At 54.5% G+C, this 18490-nt stretch overlaps 1 protein-coding gene across 1 annotated transcript in view; it reads left to right on the forward strand.

The window, feature by feature from the left end:
• Positions 1-5116: 5116 nt before the first annotated feature.
• CAPN15 (calpain 15) overlaps positions 5117-18490 on the forward strand; it is a 53243-nt gene continuing 39869 nt past the window's right edge. Inside the window, 3 exon segments of the mRNA XM_035895417.1 lie at positions 5117-5550; positions 5642-5828; positions 16042-16361. Coding sequence (XP_035751310.1) covers positions 16186-16361 — 176 coding nt within the window. The 5' untranslated portion in view covers positions 5117-5550; positions 5642-5828; positions 16042-16185.

Raw genomic sequence — 18490 nt, forward strand, 5'->3', positions numbered from 1 at the left:
GCTGCCGAGGGCCAGCTCCGGGGCTGCACCGCAGCAGAGCCCGCCGGAGCCGCCTGTCCTGCAGGGCTGCAGGCACTCCAGCCTCCGGGTTAGAAACCCGCCTGCTGGGGGCCGAGCAGGGGTCCGTGCAGAGTTTCTAAAGCATTTGCGAGTTTGCCCCTTTCGAATCGGTCGCCTGGCTCTCGTGCTGGGGTCTCGGACGCATCCGAAGGCTGCTCGGGCCCCGACGCCTCAGCGAGACCCCTGGATTTTGCTGCAGCGGTAAGCACGTCAGCCTCCAGACCCTGGATGCAGAAGTCTGTTACGGTGGATGGAAAAGGCTCTCTGCGCTGGCCAGCCTCTCCATTTTCTGAGCAGCTCTCCCCTCCCCGTGCCTGCTTCTGGGGTGCATCCCTTCCCTCCCGAGCATCAGGAAAGAAATGTTTCGGGTTGGTTGCCCGGTGAACTGCTGGGGGAGAGCGAATAATGTGCACGTTGTGTTTGAAATGTCACGTTGTATCCTCCAACCGTTTTTTCAGATCGAAATCTCAGCTGGTGCTCAGCGCTCCGTAGGCCTTCAGGCCCGGGATGCGGATGGGTAGTTTTTCATGGTCGGACAGAAGGTTATCTGGGAAGCGCTTACTGTACGTGGCCTGGGGCGTTTGTGCACGGACGGTGGTGCGCTGGTGCTGGCGACCAGGAGGCTGGTTTAGAGGGAGCCGAGGTGGAGATGAGCGGCACGGATCGCAGCCGCTGGCTGATGGAGATGGGCTGCAGATCCCGGCCCTTGCTGATCTTGCCATCCTTTGCTCATCGCCACCCGGGACTCGTAGGGACTTAAGCTCCAGGGGCTGTGCTCTTTGCGAGCTGCCACCTTCCCTAACCTGGAGCAGACCTGTGGTGGGAGGGCGGCCGAGTGGCCGACCGGCCTCCTGCGGCCCCGTGAGTCTGCTGGTGATTTTTGCGTGGCCGTTTCTTGAGACCCGCTGCCGCACGGACTGGCTTTTGTGTCTGAGTGAGCCGGAGCAGGACTGAGCTCTGCCTGAGGAACGAGCTGCGGTAGCGTAACGTGTCGGAGAGGCGTGATTCAAATCACCGTGATTTTATGTACGTGGGGATAGTAACGAGTTTGAAGTTGCATCAGCTTCTGTTTGTGTCCAAGGCTTTAGCAGCTGAGGGCAGAAGGCAAGACCCAACACTGCTCCCTTCCCCGGGTGCGGTTGGAGGGCTGGAGAGGCCTTTGAAGGTTTGATGTGACTTGCTGGGTTTGCGAAGCCATATTGCTTTGGCAGGAGAGGCGGCAGCCTCCTCGAGCCTGATGACTGGGTGCGGAAGGGAACCCGAGGCGTGGGCCAGGCATAGTGTCTTTTGAATCGGAATAAATATCGAAAAACAAACCAGGACTGCTGAAGCTACACACAAGAAAAGGTCGGGCATCCTGCCTGGGCTCGGAGCCGGCTGGCGGTAGCGGAAGGGCTGGGTGACCTGGGGGGTGCCCTGGTGGGATGCACTGGTTACCCCGCCGCGGTCCCCGGGGCTCCCTTTATCTTTGCTCTGGGCACTCTTTATCTTTTCTCTGAATACCGCTGGCTGTGCAGAGGGAAATGGCCTGGGCCCTGGTGTTGCCTCAGCCAGCTGAGCGCAATTAGCTTTATCTTGTGGAAAATACAGTGCTTTCATCCGGCCCGGAGGTTTTGTCAGAGCTTGCCAAGATTGGAGTGGTTGCACGTGAGACCTAGACACAGAGAGACCCAGCCGGTCCCCAGGCCGGCGTGCACAGACGTGGCTGTGCCGGTCGGCTCTCAGGTGAAGTGCAGGTGGGAGAAATGCTTTTTTCCTCCTGCTTCACCCGAAGCCAGGCTTCTGTTCGTTTCTGGGTCTGTTCTGCCCCTTTCTGTGAGCAGAGAGGGGGCGGGGGAGGAACGGATCCTGTGGCATTTCTCCAAGTGAGGGTCTTTACGAAGCAAGGGGAGGCTGGAGCGAAGGGTTGTGGCTGCCCGCGGTCAGACCCGGGGGCTGGGAGAGGTTTGGAAAGCGTCAGAGCCCGGTGTCCTGCCGAGACGGCTCTCTCCTAGCGCCCGGTGCTGGGAGCAAACTTGCCGACAGCCGATGTGCCGGAACGCGGGGCTCCGAGAAAGGTCACGTACAGTGCAGCCTTGGGAAAGCTGCTTATGCGGGTGGGACAGGTGAGTCAGTGGCTTCCTCCTCATTTTCCGTCATAATCCCGCTCTTCGGAGCGAGACGTGCTGTCTGCCTGCTCCCCGGCAGCCTCCTGGAGCTGCCTTCGTTTGCCTCCTCGCCGGCTGCTCTTGGACCCTGCCGGAGCGTGCAGCCCTTTGCAGGCCACCGTCACTGAGCCGGGCAGGGAGGAGCAGGCTACTACCACATTTCTGCCGCGCTCTTGTTGCTATTTGCAGCGTCGATGCTTGCCTTGTATTTAGCAATGGCAGCTGAGGAGGCCAAGGGAGGCAGAGGGGCTGTTGCCTGCGCCTGAGAAACGTTTAACGCTTGCCTTCGCAGCTCCCTTCCCTGCGTGTTGGCAGCTCTTGGGTTGGCTGGTAGGAAATGCCGGTGATGTTCCCCAGATCTGCTCGTGTTCGGTCTCTTAAAAGATGAGGAGGGGTTTTGTGTGCCGTTTCCTCTTTGCACTGGAAAAAAACTGCTGGTGCCCGGGCAGGAGGGAGAAGGGGGAGCCCTGGGAAGGAAATAAGATCCAAAGAAATGTGTCGCCAGCAGAAAGAGCAATTGTGTTCCTGCATTTACATGGCAGAGCCTCGTCCTGTTCAGGCAGCCGATGTTTGACAGCCAAGAGAATACATTTATATTGATGTAATTAGTGGGACGTGGAGTTTGCTGAATGGCTTGGGGGCAGCACGCTTTTCAGCCTAACTCCAGCAAATGGATCAGGGGAGGGTTGGAACGCTGCCGTGGGTTGCTGGAATTGGCCCTTTGGGTTTCTGGAGGTTGAGTACATAACTGCTGATATTTCCTATTGTGCCGTACCCTGCCTAGTTGAAAAGAAAATAACTTGAGGGAACGCGGGGCTATTTTTGCCAGCTTGAGATGATCAAGTTTGATTTCTAAAAATTGAAGCCGAGTCTTTAGGCTTGCCCATTTAAACCGGTATTGGAACCATCTCTCTGTTCCTCTACAAATGCATGCCTCTGCGCTTTGCCAGTGGTGTAAACTCTAATGTGTGTTCATAAAAAAAGAAATAGCTGTTCTGTTCCTGCAATGCAGCCCCTTTTGTAGCAAGCCAGGGCGCTAGCTAAATGCTGCGGGACTGAACAGCGTCGGAGGGTGGCGATTGCACCGTGTCAGGGAGGCCAAGCTGGCATCTCGCCCCCGTCCTGGGATCAGCAGCCCTTCCCAAAGCTGCAGGGTTCTCAATACACGTTCGCTTTGGTGAAAGAGAGACCGAGACCTTACAAAAAGCTGCCGTCCCCCTCCGGTGATATCGCCCAGCTGCATTTCTATAACGTGCAGCACCAAAGTTTCCCCTTTGGCATCTTGTTCCCAGCGCCAGCCCGGATGATTTTGGTTTACTGAGGATATCACAGGCAGCTTCCCAACCTGCGCCGCGTTGCGTTCCTCTGACAGCAGAAGGTCCTTCTGCTCCTGCCGCAGCAAGGTCTGCAGAGAAGGTAACTCCGACAGCTGTGCCGGGTACCAAGTGAGCTCCCTCTGTACTTGTGCTGGTCTGTGGAAGCGGGAGCACGGCACGAGGGTCCTCGCGTGCTGGGCTGTGTCCTCCCCACCCCGTGGCAGCCCTGCTCTCCAGAGAGGCTGCAGCACCGCTGTGGTCAAGGACTTGCTCTCCAGCTTGCCTGCATCGGTCACCGGCCTGCCCGACTCAGGCCAGCGGACAGAGCTCGGGCAGTCCTTGGAATCTCAGCACAGGTTTTATTTTAAGCTGCTGGGTGTTAAGCGGTTTCTCTTCCTAGCCCATGCGTACGCAAACACGTCTTCTGCAAGAAAAATGACGTGGTGTCACGTAGACTGATGTGGGCACTTGTGGGGTGTGCCGTCCTGGGCTGTGCCGTCCTCTGGTGTTTGTCTCTCTGGCTCTCCTAAGTCTTAAGCCTTTCCAGTGAGCAGGAGTGGCTTGACTGTGTGCCTTGGAGATGCTCTCGGCCAGGAGTTCCCTGTGTAGCCAGTGCTGTACAGACCCTTGGGTTTAAAAGGATCGGGATGGTCCTCCTGAACCTTAATCAGGCCCTTATTTACTTTTTACTGGTTCCCGAGGGGGGTCTCTTGCCCTCTCTGTAACATTCTCCGTTTGCTGGTTTGGTTCCACGAGCAGCACGTGTCCAGGCATTCACCACAGGTCGCCTTTTCACAGAATCCCAGCCTGGCAGGGGCTGGAAGGGCCCTCAGGAGCTCACCCAGTGCCACCCCCCTGCCCAAGCAGGCTCACCCAGAGCAGGGGGCACAGGACAGCGTCCAGGTGGGGGTTGAAGATCTCCAGAGAAGGAGACTCCACAGCCCCCCTGGGCAGCCTGGGCCAGGGCTCAGGCACCCTCACAGTCAATAAGTTCTTCCTCACGTTCAACTGGAACCTCTTCTGCTTCAGTTTGTGCCCATTGCCCCACTGCCTGGAAATCTCAGTGGTTCTGGAAGAGAAAAGCTCTTTGTGAATTCCCCATCACCTACCCCAGGGGCTGCACCTGACGGTGGGGCTGTGGGGAGAGCAGGCAAGGTGGTGGGGGCAGAACCGGGTCTGGTGCTCTTGCGTGCTTCTGCCGCGCTCCCGGAGAGGCTCAGCGATCACGTTGTTCTGGCTGAATCCTCATTTGCTCCCTCCCCAATCTAAAAGAGAAACAGAGTGTGCTGGTGAGCCAACCAGTTATGGACAAGGGTTCTTGTTGCGTCCATCTGATAAAAGCCTGTCCCAAAGGAGACAACACTTTGTCAAAGTATGAATTTCATTAGAACAGGTTGTTTCAAGAGCAGAGAGTGTGAAGGGGGAAGGGGAAATGTCTTGGGGGAGGGAGGTTTGCCGAGGCAAGTATTCCAACGTCATGCCTTCTGCGGGTGGGATGGGCCTGTTTGACAGAACCAGAGGAATTTGTACTTTTGAATTTCCAGTAGGTGTAACTGCTAACGATGTCCTGGCCATGCGGAGTAATTAACATCTGTTTCTGTATTTGAACATTCAGGCAGTGTGCCCCTCCAGACATCCCTGCGTTCACATCCGGAGCCCTTGGGAGATCCTGCCCTGTTGCTAATTGTCGAGAGCTGTCCAGAATCCTTATCGTTAAGATCCTGCTGTGCTCTTGAGGTGTTGCGTTACCTGCACGACGACAGCTCTTACCGGAATGCTAAGCAGCCGCCGCCGTCAGAGGGAGTAAGGCCAGTGGTGGGAACAGAACCATCAAGTCAAAGGTTCTGAACCAAACAAAGGTTCTGAAACGACGAGTGAAGAATCTGAGTTGACTCAAAAGCAGATCGGTTCCTGCCTCCGGGTGGGACCGAGCCCCAGCCCATCACCAGCTGGATGCCGCGGGAAGCACAGAGCCTTCTCAGAGCTGTGGTTCAAGTGGATGCTGACTGAGTGACCTAAAATGTGAGGTTGGTTGCATGTGCAGGTGCAATGCTGATCAGCCCCGAGCCTCGGGAGCCATTCGTTCTCACGTGCCTTTCTTTCCTCTCCCTTCCCCAGCTCGGTGCAGCAGCGGCTCCTCCTAGCAGGCTCGGTGTGCTGCCCGCGGCTCTGTGCAGAGACCTTCTAGCATGCTCCTCCACCCGGGCCGCTCCGCTGGTGCCAACAGCAGCCGCTCGACCCCAGGGACGCCAGGCTGACTTCGCACCAACTGGGCATTGGACCTGCAGAGCAGAAGCCGTCTTGGGTGAGCGGCTTTTCTGACTGTGGTTGGCTCTGTGCTGGGCTGGGAGGGGCTGAAAGGAAAAAGACCTTTCCTCCTCTGGCTTGTAAGCACCGTGACCCTGCTTCTTGTCTCCCACGCCTCTTGTTCTTGTCTTTTTTTCCTTGTTTTGTTTCCTTCTTTGAGTGTTCCTCTCTCCTTGCTGTCTTTGTGAAGGCTGCGTGCCCCTGTGGGTGGGGATACCGGCGTCCCCTCGTTTTCTCATGGCAAAGAGGAAACAGGAAGAGTGGAAGAGGAAATGTGGGGTCTTCCAGGACCTCGCAGTCTTACGCCGTGGAAACTGCGTGACTGTCCCAGGGTGTGCTTGAGGCAGTGCAAGGGCAGGGAATTCATCGAAGAAACTCTGCGCTGCTTTGCCTGCAGTAACCACAGTGCCGAGTGGCGGTTCCCAGCCCGGGACTGGGACAGAGAGATGACTGTGTTGTGCCTTAAGTGGCTGGGGCTGCTTCCAGCCTGGCGATTCAGAGCCTGCCCTGCAGGGACAGGGAGAGGTGGTGGGAAGCCAGTCCGAGCTTGTGCCTTCAGGATGCGCTCGCGGTGTCCACTGCAGGAGAGCATCTGGTGGTGGTGTCCCTGTGTTTGAATGAGCAAGGCTGATGTGGCCTTATCCCAGGCCAGGGCTTTGGATTAATCGAGTGGTCGCTGGTGTGCTGTGTGTTGGCTGGTCTGGTCCGCCTGGGTGCTTATGGGCTAGGGGGAGTCTCCGTGTGCCTTTGGTGTCCAGCCTCAGCAGAAGGTCTGCAGGGATCTCTTGCGGTTTGGGGTCAGTGAAGCCAGGCCGTGAGCACTCTGGTCTTGGAACGGTGACTGTCACCAGGCAGGCGTTGGCTGAGATCTGCGCCACGGCTAGCTCTCAGCTGTGGGAGGGATGAAGTAACGTTCCTTGCTCTTGGACCGGTTTTGATGCGGCCTCGGAGAGCGTTGTGAATGCTGCTGCAGGTGCTCACAGCCCTTGTTCCCATCGCCGGACCTTGCCGCACGAGGCGCTTTAGGAAGCGGAGCCTGGTGGAGGGAAGGCTGGGGGTCTGGGGCTCGGGATGTGTCTTGCAAGGCATTTGAGAGCAGCTCCTGTTACATGACCTCCTCTCCATCTGCCCGTTCGGGTTAACGGGAGTTCAGGATGCAGCCAGCTGGTCTCGGTGAAGAGGTGCTCCGTCGCTGTGCGGGGAGGTACCCTGGGTGGCCGTTCGGGCCGGCTTTGCTGTAGCAAAGGCAGTTTCTTCCTCAAAGCATCTGCGTTATGGTTCAGCCCTCTCATCTTAGCATACAGCATTTTCCTTCTGCGATCATTATATTTGTTCAAATAACTGCTCTCGTGGGCAAATATCGCTCAAGGCGTTGTGTAATTGAACGCATCCTACAGTTGGAGCTGTATCGGTGTAGCTGAAGAGGAGCCGCTTGTGATGGAGACGGTAAGCCAGTACGGCCACTCCGGTGAGGAGAGGGCAGTATCGTCGTGGCGTCAGGCACTGTTGTATCTGTCACTTCAGCTGTACCAGGTGTCATTCCAATCGTGTCATTTCAATGACAGCATTATCTCCTAACAGAAATAGTGGCACGGTGACGACACCAGTGGGCAGAGGGATTCACGTGTTTTTCAGGATCACCCAGGACAGAGTACGGGTGCAATCTGGAGGTGGAGAGGGGTGAACAGTAATGTGATGCTTCTCCGTTAGGTTATGGCACCAAGCTGTGCTGGAAGAGGAGCTATCTTCTTGTCCCCTCTGGGTTTTGCTCCCCCTGTCCCACCCCTCCGTGCTCCCCTGGTTCCCTGTGCTCGTGGGGCAGGCAGCAGCCTCTAGCGCAGTTCTCGGCAATTCCCACACTTTTATCTCCCGGTGGTTTCTGATGGAAATGCCAAATGCCACTGTTGTCTGTCAGGCTTATCCTAGCTCTGCGCTTGCCTGAGGCACAGCCAGGGACGTGGTGGTTTAAATCTAGGCCAGTTGGTTGGAAATTGGGACGTGGTGCCTGATCAAAGCCAGGAAAGGCCAAATTGCATTAAAATGGCAGGAGGAGACACCCAGGTACTGCTGCCCTTGTGTGAAGAGTCCATGTGGCTCTGGACAGGGCAGCGTGGTGACGACGGGGAGCTGTCTCTAGCAAGGGACGCAGCTGGATGTGGCTTGGACGAGTTACGTGTTTACCGTCTGTCTGATCTGTGTTAGAATTAACGCTGTGGCTCGAGTGCCTGGGGACAGCGTGCTCGGGGGACGTCTCCTGCACCCTCCGTCTCTGAGACTTTGCTTTCCAAGCCCGTGCCCTGGGTTTTCACTGGCTGTGAGACCCTGCTTCTTGCTGCAGCTCTCTTCCCTTCCCTCCCCTTCCGCAGTGGCCAGCTCTTCCTCTGCTTATCTGGCAGCTTAGCATGATCTGAAGGTACAATCCCTGATGTCCTTTTGGCTATGACCTCGTGTTTGTGCTGTGCCTGGGCACCCATGGCCCCCTACGAGTTCAGCTTGCTGAGTGATGGGAGGACCATCATCGGTCAGCAAGGCCCGTTCCCTGCTGCTGAAGACAGTCGTCCTGTGCAGGTCATGAGCTTCTCCAGGAGCTCTCTGTTGGAACTAACTCTCTGCTTTTTTCCCCAGTGCTTCTGGAGCAGCTGGTCCAGAGGTCTGCTCCCTGAAAGGTTAGAAACCCTCCTCTGACTTCCAGTATCCAGTTTTCCTGGGCTGGGTTATTCTCCTTGTGCCGTTGCAGAGTGTCATCTTGCAGATGAGAGATGACTTGCAAATTTTTTTTCCTCCCCTGGTTCGCTGTAACCTTTATGTCCTGCACCAGTCGTGGCTCTCGATGCAGATTTGTCCTGAGAAATGTGTTGAAAGCTGCTTTGTTTTTTCCATCGCTTCTTTTTGGGAGGTTGGTTTTGCTGGGCCCCATTTATTTCCGTGTTGTGCTTTTGAGTGTTTTAAGCGCAGGTGGGGTTGTGAGCTGCACAGTTTGTGGATGTTAGCGAGTACAGAAGAGCACTTTTTGTGCTACTGTCACTTCTGTTGTCTTTTTTTTTTTTTTGATGTTTGTCCTTGCTGCTTTTGCCATCTTGCCCCTTCAGGAGGGAGAGATGTTGTCAGAAACAGTCGACTCAAGGTGAACCTGATAAAGCAATGCATTGAAGAGCCAGTGCCTGGCTCTTACTTGTGGCTCTTATTCATGTTTATCTCTAGCTGTGAATGTGCAATAACAACAGTTCTGTTCTGCACAGGCTGGCACAGCCTCAGACAGGAAGATCTGCTGTTTACCAATCAACACTCTGCTCTAAGTGAGAAAGGGGGGGAAAAAAAAATGTTTTATTGCTGCTGGGTAGCCCAGAGTGTGGTTAAACCTTTCTGAAAAAAAGAGGAAACTAAGAGCACATGTGTTACTCAAGACGCATTTTTCCTGGCAAGAGTCCCGTGCGTGCGTTCTTCCTGCAAAGCGTCCCTGCTTATGCTGCTTCCCATTAAATCTATAGCATACTGGTAGCAGGCAAGTAAAAGCTTTCTGGTTTTATAATGCAACTGGCCTCGGCAGGCAGTCTCTCGAGGTGATTCTTCAGCCTGGCATGTTTGCCAGCCGGGGCAGTCTGTGGGCTGAGCGGGATGACAGAGCTCTGCTACAAGGATTATAAATACAGGGAGGAAAAGATCTGGAAATTAGCTCTGCTGGTAAAGCTTCCCCAGATGAGATGCTGTGGCTTGGCTTGTTTTGTTTCTTCCCCGTGTCTGTCTGTCTGTGGCATTACCGTGATGTTGCTAATGAGCCCAACCACACCAGCCCACACACGCTGCCGTTAACGCCGCGCTGGAAAGCCAGCCGCCGTCGCTGGTGAACTGGAGGGTGCAAGGGGCTCGTTGCACTTCACTGGAGCAATGTTAATTGGCTTAATAGAGCACTGGGGTTTTAAAGATTTGGTTTTCGCTTGCATTTGGGTGTTTTTTTAGTGTGTGTGCACTCAGACCCTGCTTGGGCAGTGCCTTTGTTGCCGTTTTCGTGCTTGCTCAGAGAAGGACCTTCCTGCTCTTCGGTTGTCAATGGAGATGGGGTTTGAAGCTAACACTTATTTTGGAGAAACCTTCCTGTCCGCTGCTTCTCCCTCTTTTTCTCCCCATAGCTTGTAATTAAGGTGTTGATTGCCCTTTCAAATCTGTATAATCCCCTCTCTCAAAGTGACATTGCTAGATTTCCAGTAGCTCACTGGATAATCTGTCACTGGTTTGCAGCGTCCTGTGCAAGGCAGAAGAGGAAACTTTCTTCCGACTTTGACGCTGGTTGCTTTGCGGCTAAGCTGGCTCTACAATAAATCTACTTTTCCTATCAATCTTTCGCTTCAGGCTTTGGACACCTCTTCCTCTGCCTGCATACTTATGAAGAGTCAGTGCTGGGCATTAAATGCAGCTCAGCCCAACTCAGCTGCTGTGTATGAGTTTCTTCTGTGTTAAAAGTTGGGCCAGAACCAGTTTCAAGGCAGCTGAAAGAAGGTAAAGATCCTCAAGCTTGCCTTTGCATGTTAATGACCATGGCCGGAAAGATGTGCTGCTGTTCGGGACTTTGCTGAAGTGTAGCATGAAGCATGAGGTCCCGTTCTGTGCTGGTCTAGGACTCCCAGTTAAATTATCTTGTTACCTCGTTAATAGCCCATCTGGAAATCTGTTTCCAGGCAGCTAATTTCATCTAATGATATCTCCGCAAGTAGCGCACCAATCTTATTTCTCACCGTGATTTGGAAAACAGCTCATTTGCAGCTTCCAGTCCCTTAGATTCCCTCTAAGGCTGGAACATCTGACTTGCCTCTCTTCTCTCAGCCCTGCTGCCCCATAACAACGTTCGGGTAAGTTTTGCCCTTCTCTCCGTTTTCCCTGTCCTCCCGTCTGCAGTGCTCGCGCAGTCCCTGCTGTCCTAGTGCCTTGCGAACCCGACGACTTCTTGGCCCTGGGAGGTAGGGCAGTGCTTTCTGAGTCATGGGACTGTGCCCCGAGTCACACGGGAAGCTCTGTGGTAGAGCAGGAGGGCTGAAAAAGCCTCCCACGTCCCAGCTGAGCGTGCCAACCGCTGGCCTGTCCTTCCTGTTATACCTATGCCTCAGTCCGACCTTGGAGGTACCTTCCCACCCCTCCCTGCCAGAAACTTTGCAAGGAACTGGAGCTTGCTGACACCGTAATTTCTTGCCAAGACTGCGGCACTCGGGAGGAGCAAGGACAGGAAGAAAGAGCAGCAAAACTTTGTCACCCAAGACACCAGCTTTGTGCAAGGCACCTGCTGGGCATGGAGCAATTCCAGTTTGCTTGGCTGCTTTGCAACAGGGGTCCTGCGGGTGATCACGGGATCTCTGGCTGCACCGGAGCTGTAGAGCTCTCGTTGGGTCGGTGTTGAGAATCTTGGATTTCAACCTGTCCTGCATCTGTCTGAGGTGGATGTCTTGTGGCTTGTCTGCTCTTTCCTCCCTGCCTTGGGGAAAAAGAGAGATTGTTCTCCCTTCTTCCCTTATGGTTACTTCTTTTACCAGGGTCCTCTCAGCACGGCGAATACAAGCCGTGCTCTGCTTGGTGCCGGTACCTGGCTTTGCATGTCCTGGGGTTCTGCCCCCCTGCCCTGCAGAGCGGGGAGCCCGGCCGGGTGTCATTTATTGCGCACACAAATGCTTGAGCTTTTTTGCCCTTGCTTGGTTGGCATGACACACCATCAGGCCTCTACTCTGCATCCTTCCTATACCTATACTATACCTATACCTAATAGAGTTACGGATTTCACATATCCTCTGTGACTTTATAAACTTCTTAGGCTGACATGTCTCACGCTGGGTACCTTACCCGTCCCTGCACGCCGTTCCCTGCGTACCCTGGGCCCTTGTGAGCACGTGTCTGCTCCGGTGGTAGGTGGGGAGATCTCCTCTGCCTGGTGGCAAGATGAGTTGAGGGTCAAGGGTCTGCCCTGTCTTCATGATGTATGAAGTGGTCTTCGGTTTGGTGCCCCAAGCCACCCACAGCCCCTCCAGCTGCACTCACCTGCCCCTGCACTCCTTTGTGTTTTGGATGGGTGAGTTATATCCTGCAGGCTCCAGAGAGGAGAGTGTTCCTGCCAGGGCTGGGGGGGAGAGGGGGGGCTGGACATTCAGAGCTCTTCAGGAACCCTTGTTTCTCCATTCAAGCAGCAGGTTGCATGTGAGTGAGAGAGCTCCTCCTCTGCTGGTGAGGGTGGTACCAGGTCCCACATGTCCCCAGGCAGGGGGGTTCACACAGCAGAGGGCTGGTACTTGCAGCATCAATCCTAGAATTAAGCCTCCTCTATGTGGCTTCCTCTGGGCACAGCTCCGAGCGATGTTTTTCCCCCCAGGTACACCGTGTGCCTTCTCCTGGGCCAGCTGCTGGCCCGGCACCTCAGATGAGAACTGTCTGGTGTGGGGGGTGGCTGTGTTTTCATTCCTGGATCTTCCCTGGAGCAAGGGAGTAGCTCAGAGGTGGCTTCATTTGTAGGCTGGGGGAGTGGAGGAATTAATGAAGTGACAAAGTCTTGTCCCGGAGTCTGGGAGGCTGAGAACAGAGAGAGGTTGGAAAACTCAGGCAGGAGCTGAGCTGGCTCGTGCTGCATGGACGGATAAATTAATAAGAAAAGGAGCGTGGGGGGATATCCCATCACAAGGGGGGGGCTTCAGCCCATGGGACCAGCACAGGTCAGTCTGCCTCACTGCTTTCCTCAGTGGGCTGGAGCAGCTCCAGGGACCTGCTGCGTGCCAGAGGGAAGAGCTTGGGGCTGATCCTAGGAGGATGCTAGGAAAAGTTGATCCTGCAACTTCCTAGGTACATTGAAACACATGGGCTAGTTCCATTTTTTTCTTTTTTTTTTTGGCTCTCTGCAGAGCCAAAGCCTACTTTGGGAGCCAGAGGGAAGGAAAGGAGTTTGGGCAGACCCAGATTCCCACCCTTCCTGCCTGCTTCGCCGTGGGTGGTGTGGCAGCAGAGCTGGGGCCCGAGGGGTCAGCACTGCTGACTTGTGTGGAGGGGCAGGGTTTGTCTGGAAGCATCCAGGCGGCTGCTCCGCTGTCCTGGCAGCAGGAGGAAGCTCCATGGGAATGCTCCACTGTCCTGAACTCTCTGTAAATGCCCGCTACCCTGGGTGCTGGGGGGGGCAATTTGAGGAGGGGTCTGCATCAAGTACAACGGATCAGGGTAAGTGGGTGCTGGTGGCTTGGGGGTGGAGAGATCAAATCTGGGTTTCTTTTGGAAGCAGTATTTTGGGAGCAGTTAAACAGCGTCAGTTGAAACCTGGTAATTATTGCAGCTGCAAGGGACAAAAAAAACCACCCCAAAATCCAAACTCAGCATCTTGCTAAGGTGCTTAACTGTTCATTTCCATGGGTGAGATCCGCCCTTCTCAAGACACTTCAATCTGTTTGCGTTGTTGCTTCCTCTCCTGGTTAGTTAGGTGGAAGCGGTGTTTTATTAATTAGGAGGAAAATCCTGCTCCCTCCTGCCAGGGCAGAGGAGCTCCTGGCAGTTTGCTCCCCTTCGGCGGCCGAAGCCTTCCCTGTTCCGCAGCAATGTGCCTGCAGGGCATCTCCTGGGGCATCCCCCTGCCCGGTGGGAGAAGTTCCTCAAAACCAAGGCTGGGTGCTTCCAGAGAGGCTTTCTTCTTCGTCAGCTTCTTTAATTGACCCCTTCCCTTGCTAGGATGTAGGGTTTTTTGTTCTCACCTTTACTTCTCGCAGGCTCTTCCCTTGCTCGGTGTTTGCCAAAGGCGTTCTGTGGCTCAGCATGGCGAGCACATACACGCTTTAGGCTGAGCCGTAACGCTGCCGCTCCTCCTGTTCTGGAGCAGGTTCGCCTTCTCCCCTCCTTGGGCCAACGATCCCCCCCTAACTATCGTTCATTGGCTGCTCTCACCTGGCGTGAGGGGTGACCCTGAAGGAAAGGATTTACTGCTTTGCCTGGAGAAATCCGATTTCACGCGGCACTCGCAGCCAAGCAGCCCACTTAGACCAGACAGTCTTGGAGATCACTACGACTTAGCGAGGTTATCCTCCCCCTATTTATAGATGTCTTCCTCTCCCCAGCTCCACCCGCCGGGGGGCTTTAAAGCAGGGCTCCCGGCCTCTCCTCTCCCCGCAGAGCGTTTGCGTTGAGCAGCCAGCTCAGACTCCCCGGAGCAGACCTGGCGGAGGAGGACGGGCCGAGGCACAAGCACCGCGTCGGGAGCCAGCAGTAATGCGGGCAGCAGGCATGTCTCTCGCCTGTTGTGGTGAGCTAAAACTGGCGTTTCCGTGTGTAGGAGGAGGAAGCAAAGGGTTCTGCTTTTCCAGCTGGAGAGTCAGCTGAGGAAGTGGTCTCGAACCAGCGTGTGGAATTGCTTTATTTGGCAGTTCGGCTCTGCTCGAGGGGGGAAGAACGCTATTAACTGGCTGAGCATCCTGCCTTCTGCTTCGCCCCGCCTGCGGCGCACTGTACGGGGCTGTGTTTCTACCCATCTTGCCTTTATTTATTTACGTTATCGTGGTAGAAACCAAGCCTTGAGGTGAGAGAGAGAGTTTGTTCTTCTAGCAGGTCTCGTAGTTGCATCCCCCCGTGCCTTCGCCGTGCAGCACGTACAGCGCTCGCCGTGGGCTGCGGCAGAAAAGCCAGCGGGGGCGTAGGTGTGGGACCGCTGGTGTCTCCAGTTAGGCTTGAGCTGATGGCACTTGGGAGTACTCTTCCCCTCGCATCGCATGGCTTTCATTTAGCCAGAAAAGCGGATTGGGTACAAATTGACTGCTCGAATAGCAGGAAATGAGAGCGGCGGTGCCAGGGACCCGTTTTGGCTGGATCTGCAGGAATCGGCGCCATCGTGCTGTCGGGCAGGGAGCGGGAGGCAGAGTGTGGAGAGGTGGTGGCTGATGCACAGCAGTTAGGCAGCCCAATTAAAACGAGGAAATCCAGGTAGGGAAAATCATGTTCTTGGACTTTATTTCAGTTTTATTTTGTTAGCCCAGGCTTTGCAGGTTGCAGAGACCACGGCAGAGCAGTTAACGTTCCCCGGCTAATGGCCTAAGGCCAGCGCGTTCCGGTGTTAAGCTCGCAGCAGAACCGCACCTGCTCCTGGAGCCGCTGTTATCTATCAAGGCCTTTCCTGATCCCTTAGAACAATCCTGGGATTGAAAAACTGTATTTTAGGAGTCTTTGTTTCAGCCTTTTTACTACACAAAGTAGTTTCTCCGCAAAGGTCCTTCTACAGTTCATTCATCCCTATAAATCCTGGTGGGTAATTGAATAAGCTCAGCTGTGCTATTTTATTTTTTTTCCTTCCTTGTTTCTTCTTTTTTGCTCTGTTAAATGTTCCCTTGATCCGCTTCTCCTGACATGCATCCCGATTGCCCTGACTTTTTCCTTTAAGGAGAGACATGTGTATGCTTAAACGTCTTTGTATACTAGAGGAGGCGAAATGTTTCTGTGGTTTAACTGTGAGGATGCTCAAAGAATGAATTCTAAAAAGTAGGAAAGAGAGAGAGAGAGAAAAGCAAGAACAGGCCAAGCCCCAAACCTGCTTCTGTGGGTAGGGGGATGCTCAGTATCAGCTAAAAATTGGCGTGAGATGAGAGTATTTCATTGCTCTGTGTGAAACAGCTGCAGAGGCCACGCTTGCGCAGACGCCCCATCCGCCCCTTTCCAGCCCTATTGCGGTGTCAGTGGGGAACAGGACCAGAGGGATCTTCTGGGTTGCATACGAGAAAAATAACATCTCACCACAAGCCATCAAGTCGTACTCCTCGTAGCTGAGGTGGCTGAAATCCGGGTGTGCCGGTCAGAGCCTGGAGCTTCCAGAAGAACCTTTGTGCATGTGACTCCCAAGGGTTTGGGCTCTGAGCTGCTCTTGCTTGCCCCCTTTGCCGCTGCTTTACCGTGGCAGCAAGGGCTTTCTGCTGGGCTCTGGTGTGCTGTCCTCCGCTGGCCAGGCTGCTTCCCTGTGCCTGGGATCTCCTGGTGCTTTAACTGGGGGGAGCCTCTCCTGGAGCCCCCGCACTCCCCACCTCCAGGCAGTGAAAGCTGGCTTCAGTGAAACAGCCCTTCCCATCCCAGTGAGTGCTGGGATGGGCATCCCGGTCAGAGCATGCATTGATAGGCTTCTGAAAATGGAAGGTTGTTGCTTAAATCATACCTTATCTTTCTCTCTTTTTCTTTCCTTTTTTTTTTTTTCCCCTTTCTCTTTTGTTTTTTTAACGCTCGATCAGAACCGACCTTCCTTTCTCCAGTGTGTTGGGATCTTTACAGCAGCCCATGCCGCAGCGCCTCGCCTATTCCACCCGAACTGCCCGTGCCACTGGCTTGGACCTAACCTAGGATAAATCTCAGCGTGGCCTGGGTAGGGGGGAACCATGGGGAGCTCTGCCTCATCGTTGGCCGCAGAGACGGAGTCGGACCATGGCTTCGCTAGCGCACCCTACCCGGGGCACCCAGCCGTGAGCTGGTATAGGAGTAGTCACAGTGGCCCTGTTTGGGAAAGTGCCCTTATAACGCGGCAGCATCAGCATTTACACCACCGGGTGCGAAGGTAAGGAGGAGGGGAAGGAGCCTGCGAGCCTGCTTACCTCTCAGCTTGAATCCGGGGTGGTGCGTTTGGGAGATAAGTTGCTTTGCATCCTATTGTGTGTTGGGTCCTTTCATTCAGAGGCTCAGTTCAATTCCTCGTGAAAGCTAGAGCCAAATTTCCACCAATTCGAGTGATGCCAAGCCACGTCCTTTTTACAGGGCTGCTGGTGACTTCTGCAAAGGGACTGCAGGACCCATCCCAGCTCTTCCTCACTCGCCTAAATTGTGAAGGTGGCTGCTTGGGAAGGGGATCTCAGTTCCTTTAATGCGTTTGCCATCTTCTTGTGGCTCCTCTTCCTTCTGAGCTCCCAGCTACACTGTAGGTGGATTGTGACTCCAGGTTGGGTGGCAATAAGATCACAGAATCATAGAATGTTTAGGGTTGGAAGGGACCACTAGTGGTCATCTAGTCCAACCAAGTTTCTGAGCTCAGAAGAGCAAGAGAAGCTGTTTTCATGCAAAAGCAGTGAAATGCTTTGAATACCAGATCCAGGGGAACGAAACACGCCAAAACAGGATTGCTCTGAAAAAGAGCTCAGGGTTTCTAACCCTCAATTTCCATCCCTCCTCGATGAAATCGGCGCCTCAGACGTGTCCCTGAGTCATTGCCTCTGCCCCTTCCCAATCAGCCGCTTGCAGTGGGGAATCTCTCTCCGTGTTGGAGGGCTGGTGTCCTGCATTCAGTCTCTGACAGGTTGAGAGCTATGTCAAAAGCATCCAAAATCCTCTGCCCCGGGGGCTTGGCTATAGGAGCTGCCGTGTTTTGTGCTAATAATATTGGAGCCTTTGCCTAATGCCTGCTTTGTGTAGATTCCAGCCTGGTTGGGTGTTTGTACTTGCTTGAGTCCGTTTGGAGCCGCTAGTCTTTTAGGAATAGCTGCTTGCTTCTGAGTGTCCCCGAGCTGTTGTGGCTTTCCATTGGAGGCGTTTGCTGTGATGGTCATGTAGTATCTGTCGTGTAGTCCTTGTTTTCTTGCCTTGCTGCTGCTGCGAGTCCCGGAATCTGCTCCCCGGTGTCGGGTGCATGACTCCGGGAGACTCCGAGGCAAGCGACGTCACGCTTCGCTCCTTTGTCGCCCTGTCTTGGGTTTCCTTGACCTGGTAACGAAACCAATTAGCTGTTGTCTTTGCTCTCGGTCATGGGCTTGAGTTCCTAGCAACACCCAAGAGGCCTTTCAAAAGGCCGTTTTGTGCAGTTGCCAACACCCGTTGCTGTGCGGACCAACCTTCGTGGCTGGCCCACGGCTCTGGTGGGCAGCCTGTGCTGCGTAGCTCCGGCCCCTCTATTTTAGAGGGGTCCTGCGATTATTCCTTCTGGACTGCTGCTCTTTCCCCTGCTGTCTTGAAGAGTCGGGGAAGGTGTGGACGGCTCACAGACAAACACCCGGGTACGCCCGTGCACAGCCAGCGCTGAGATTGAGGAGCTTCCAGTGCAAAGCTGGCACCGGGCACTGGAGAGGCCGAGGCCCTGCAGCCTCATGCGTGCCCCCTCAGACTGCTCGTGAGTCCACCTCGGTAGCCTGGAGGAGCTTGAGAAGTCTTCACGCGTGGAAATAAATTTCCTGAACAACCAGCCTTCGTGGTGGAGCGGATGTTGGGGCAAGAGCAGGAACTGCCGGTCTCGGTGCAGATAAAGCTGGTGTCCTGTTAATTGCTGATAATTACGTATTTCCCCCGCTAAAGGGAGAAGAGATCTCATCCCGGCTAAGTGCCACACAGTTCCTGGAGACAGGAAAATCACTGGCCGTGATTCACTGAGCAGTGAATTGCGTGGGAAGAACCTGCTTTAGGCAGTGATTATGGAAGTGGGTTCAAAAGACCTGCTGAGATCAGCCAGGCTGTCAGGCATCAAAGCGCCTGCGGTTCCCATGGCGAGACCGGTGAAACAATAGGGTGAAGAAGCAGCGGATGATTGGGTTCCAGAGAGGAACAGGTAAATATATTCCTTTAAAAAAATTAAATAAGTCAATAGAACAAGTCAGGGTAGGTAGCTCTGCCTCGGAACATCTTTGTCCCTGGAGTGCTGTAGCAGGAAGGAAGTGCAGAACTGGGGAGGCTGAACAGGAGTTCTGGGATAGACTTTGCTTTTCC

Source organism: Egretta garzetta, unplaced genomic scaffold (genome assembly GCF_000687185.1).
Source record: "Egretta garzetta isolate BGI_Z169 unplaced genomic scaffold, ASM68718v1 scaffold140, whole genome shotgun sequence".
Lineage (NCBI taxonomy): Eukaryota > Metazoa > Chordata > Aves > Pelecaniformes > Ardeidae > Egretta > Egretta garzetta.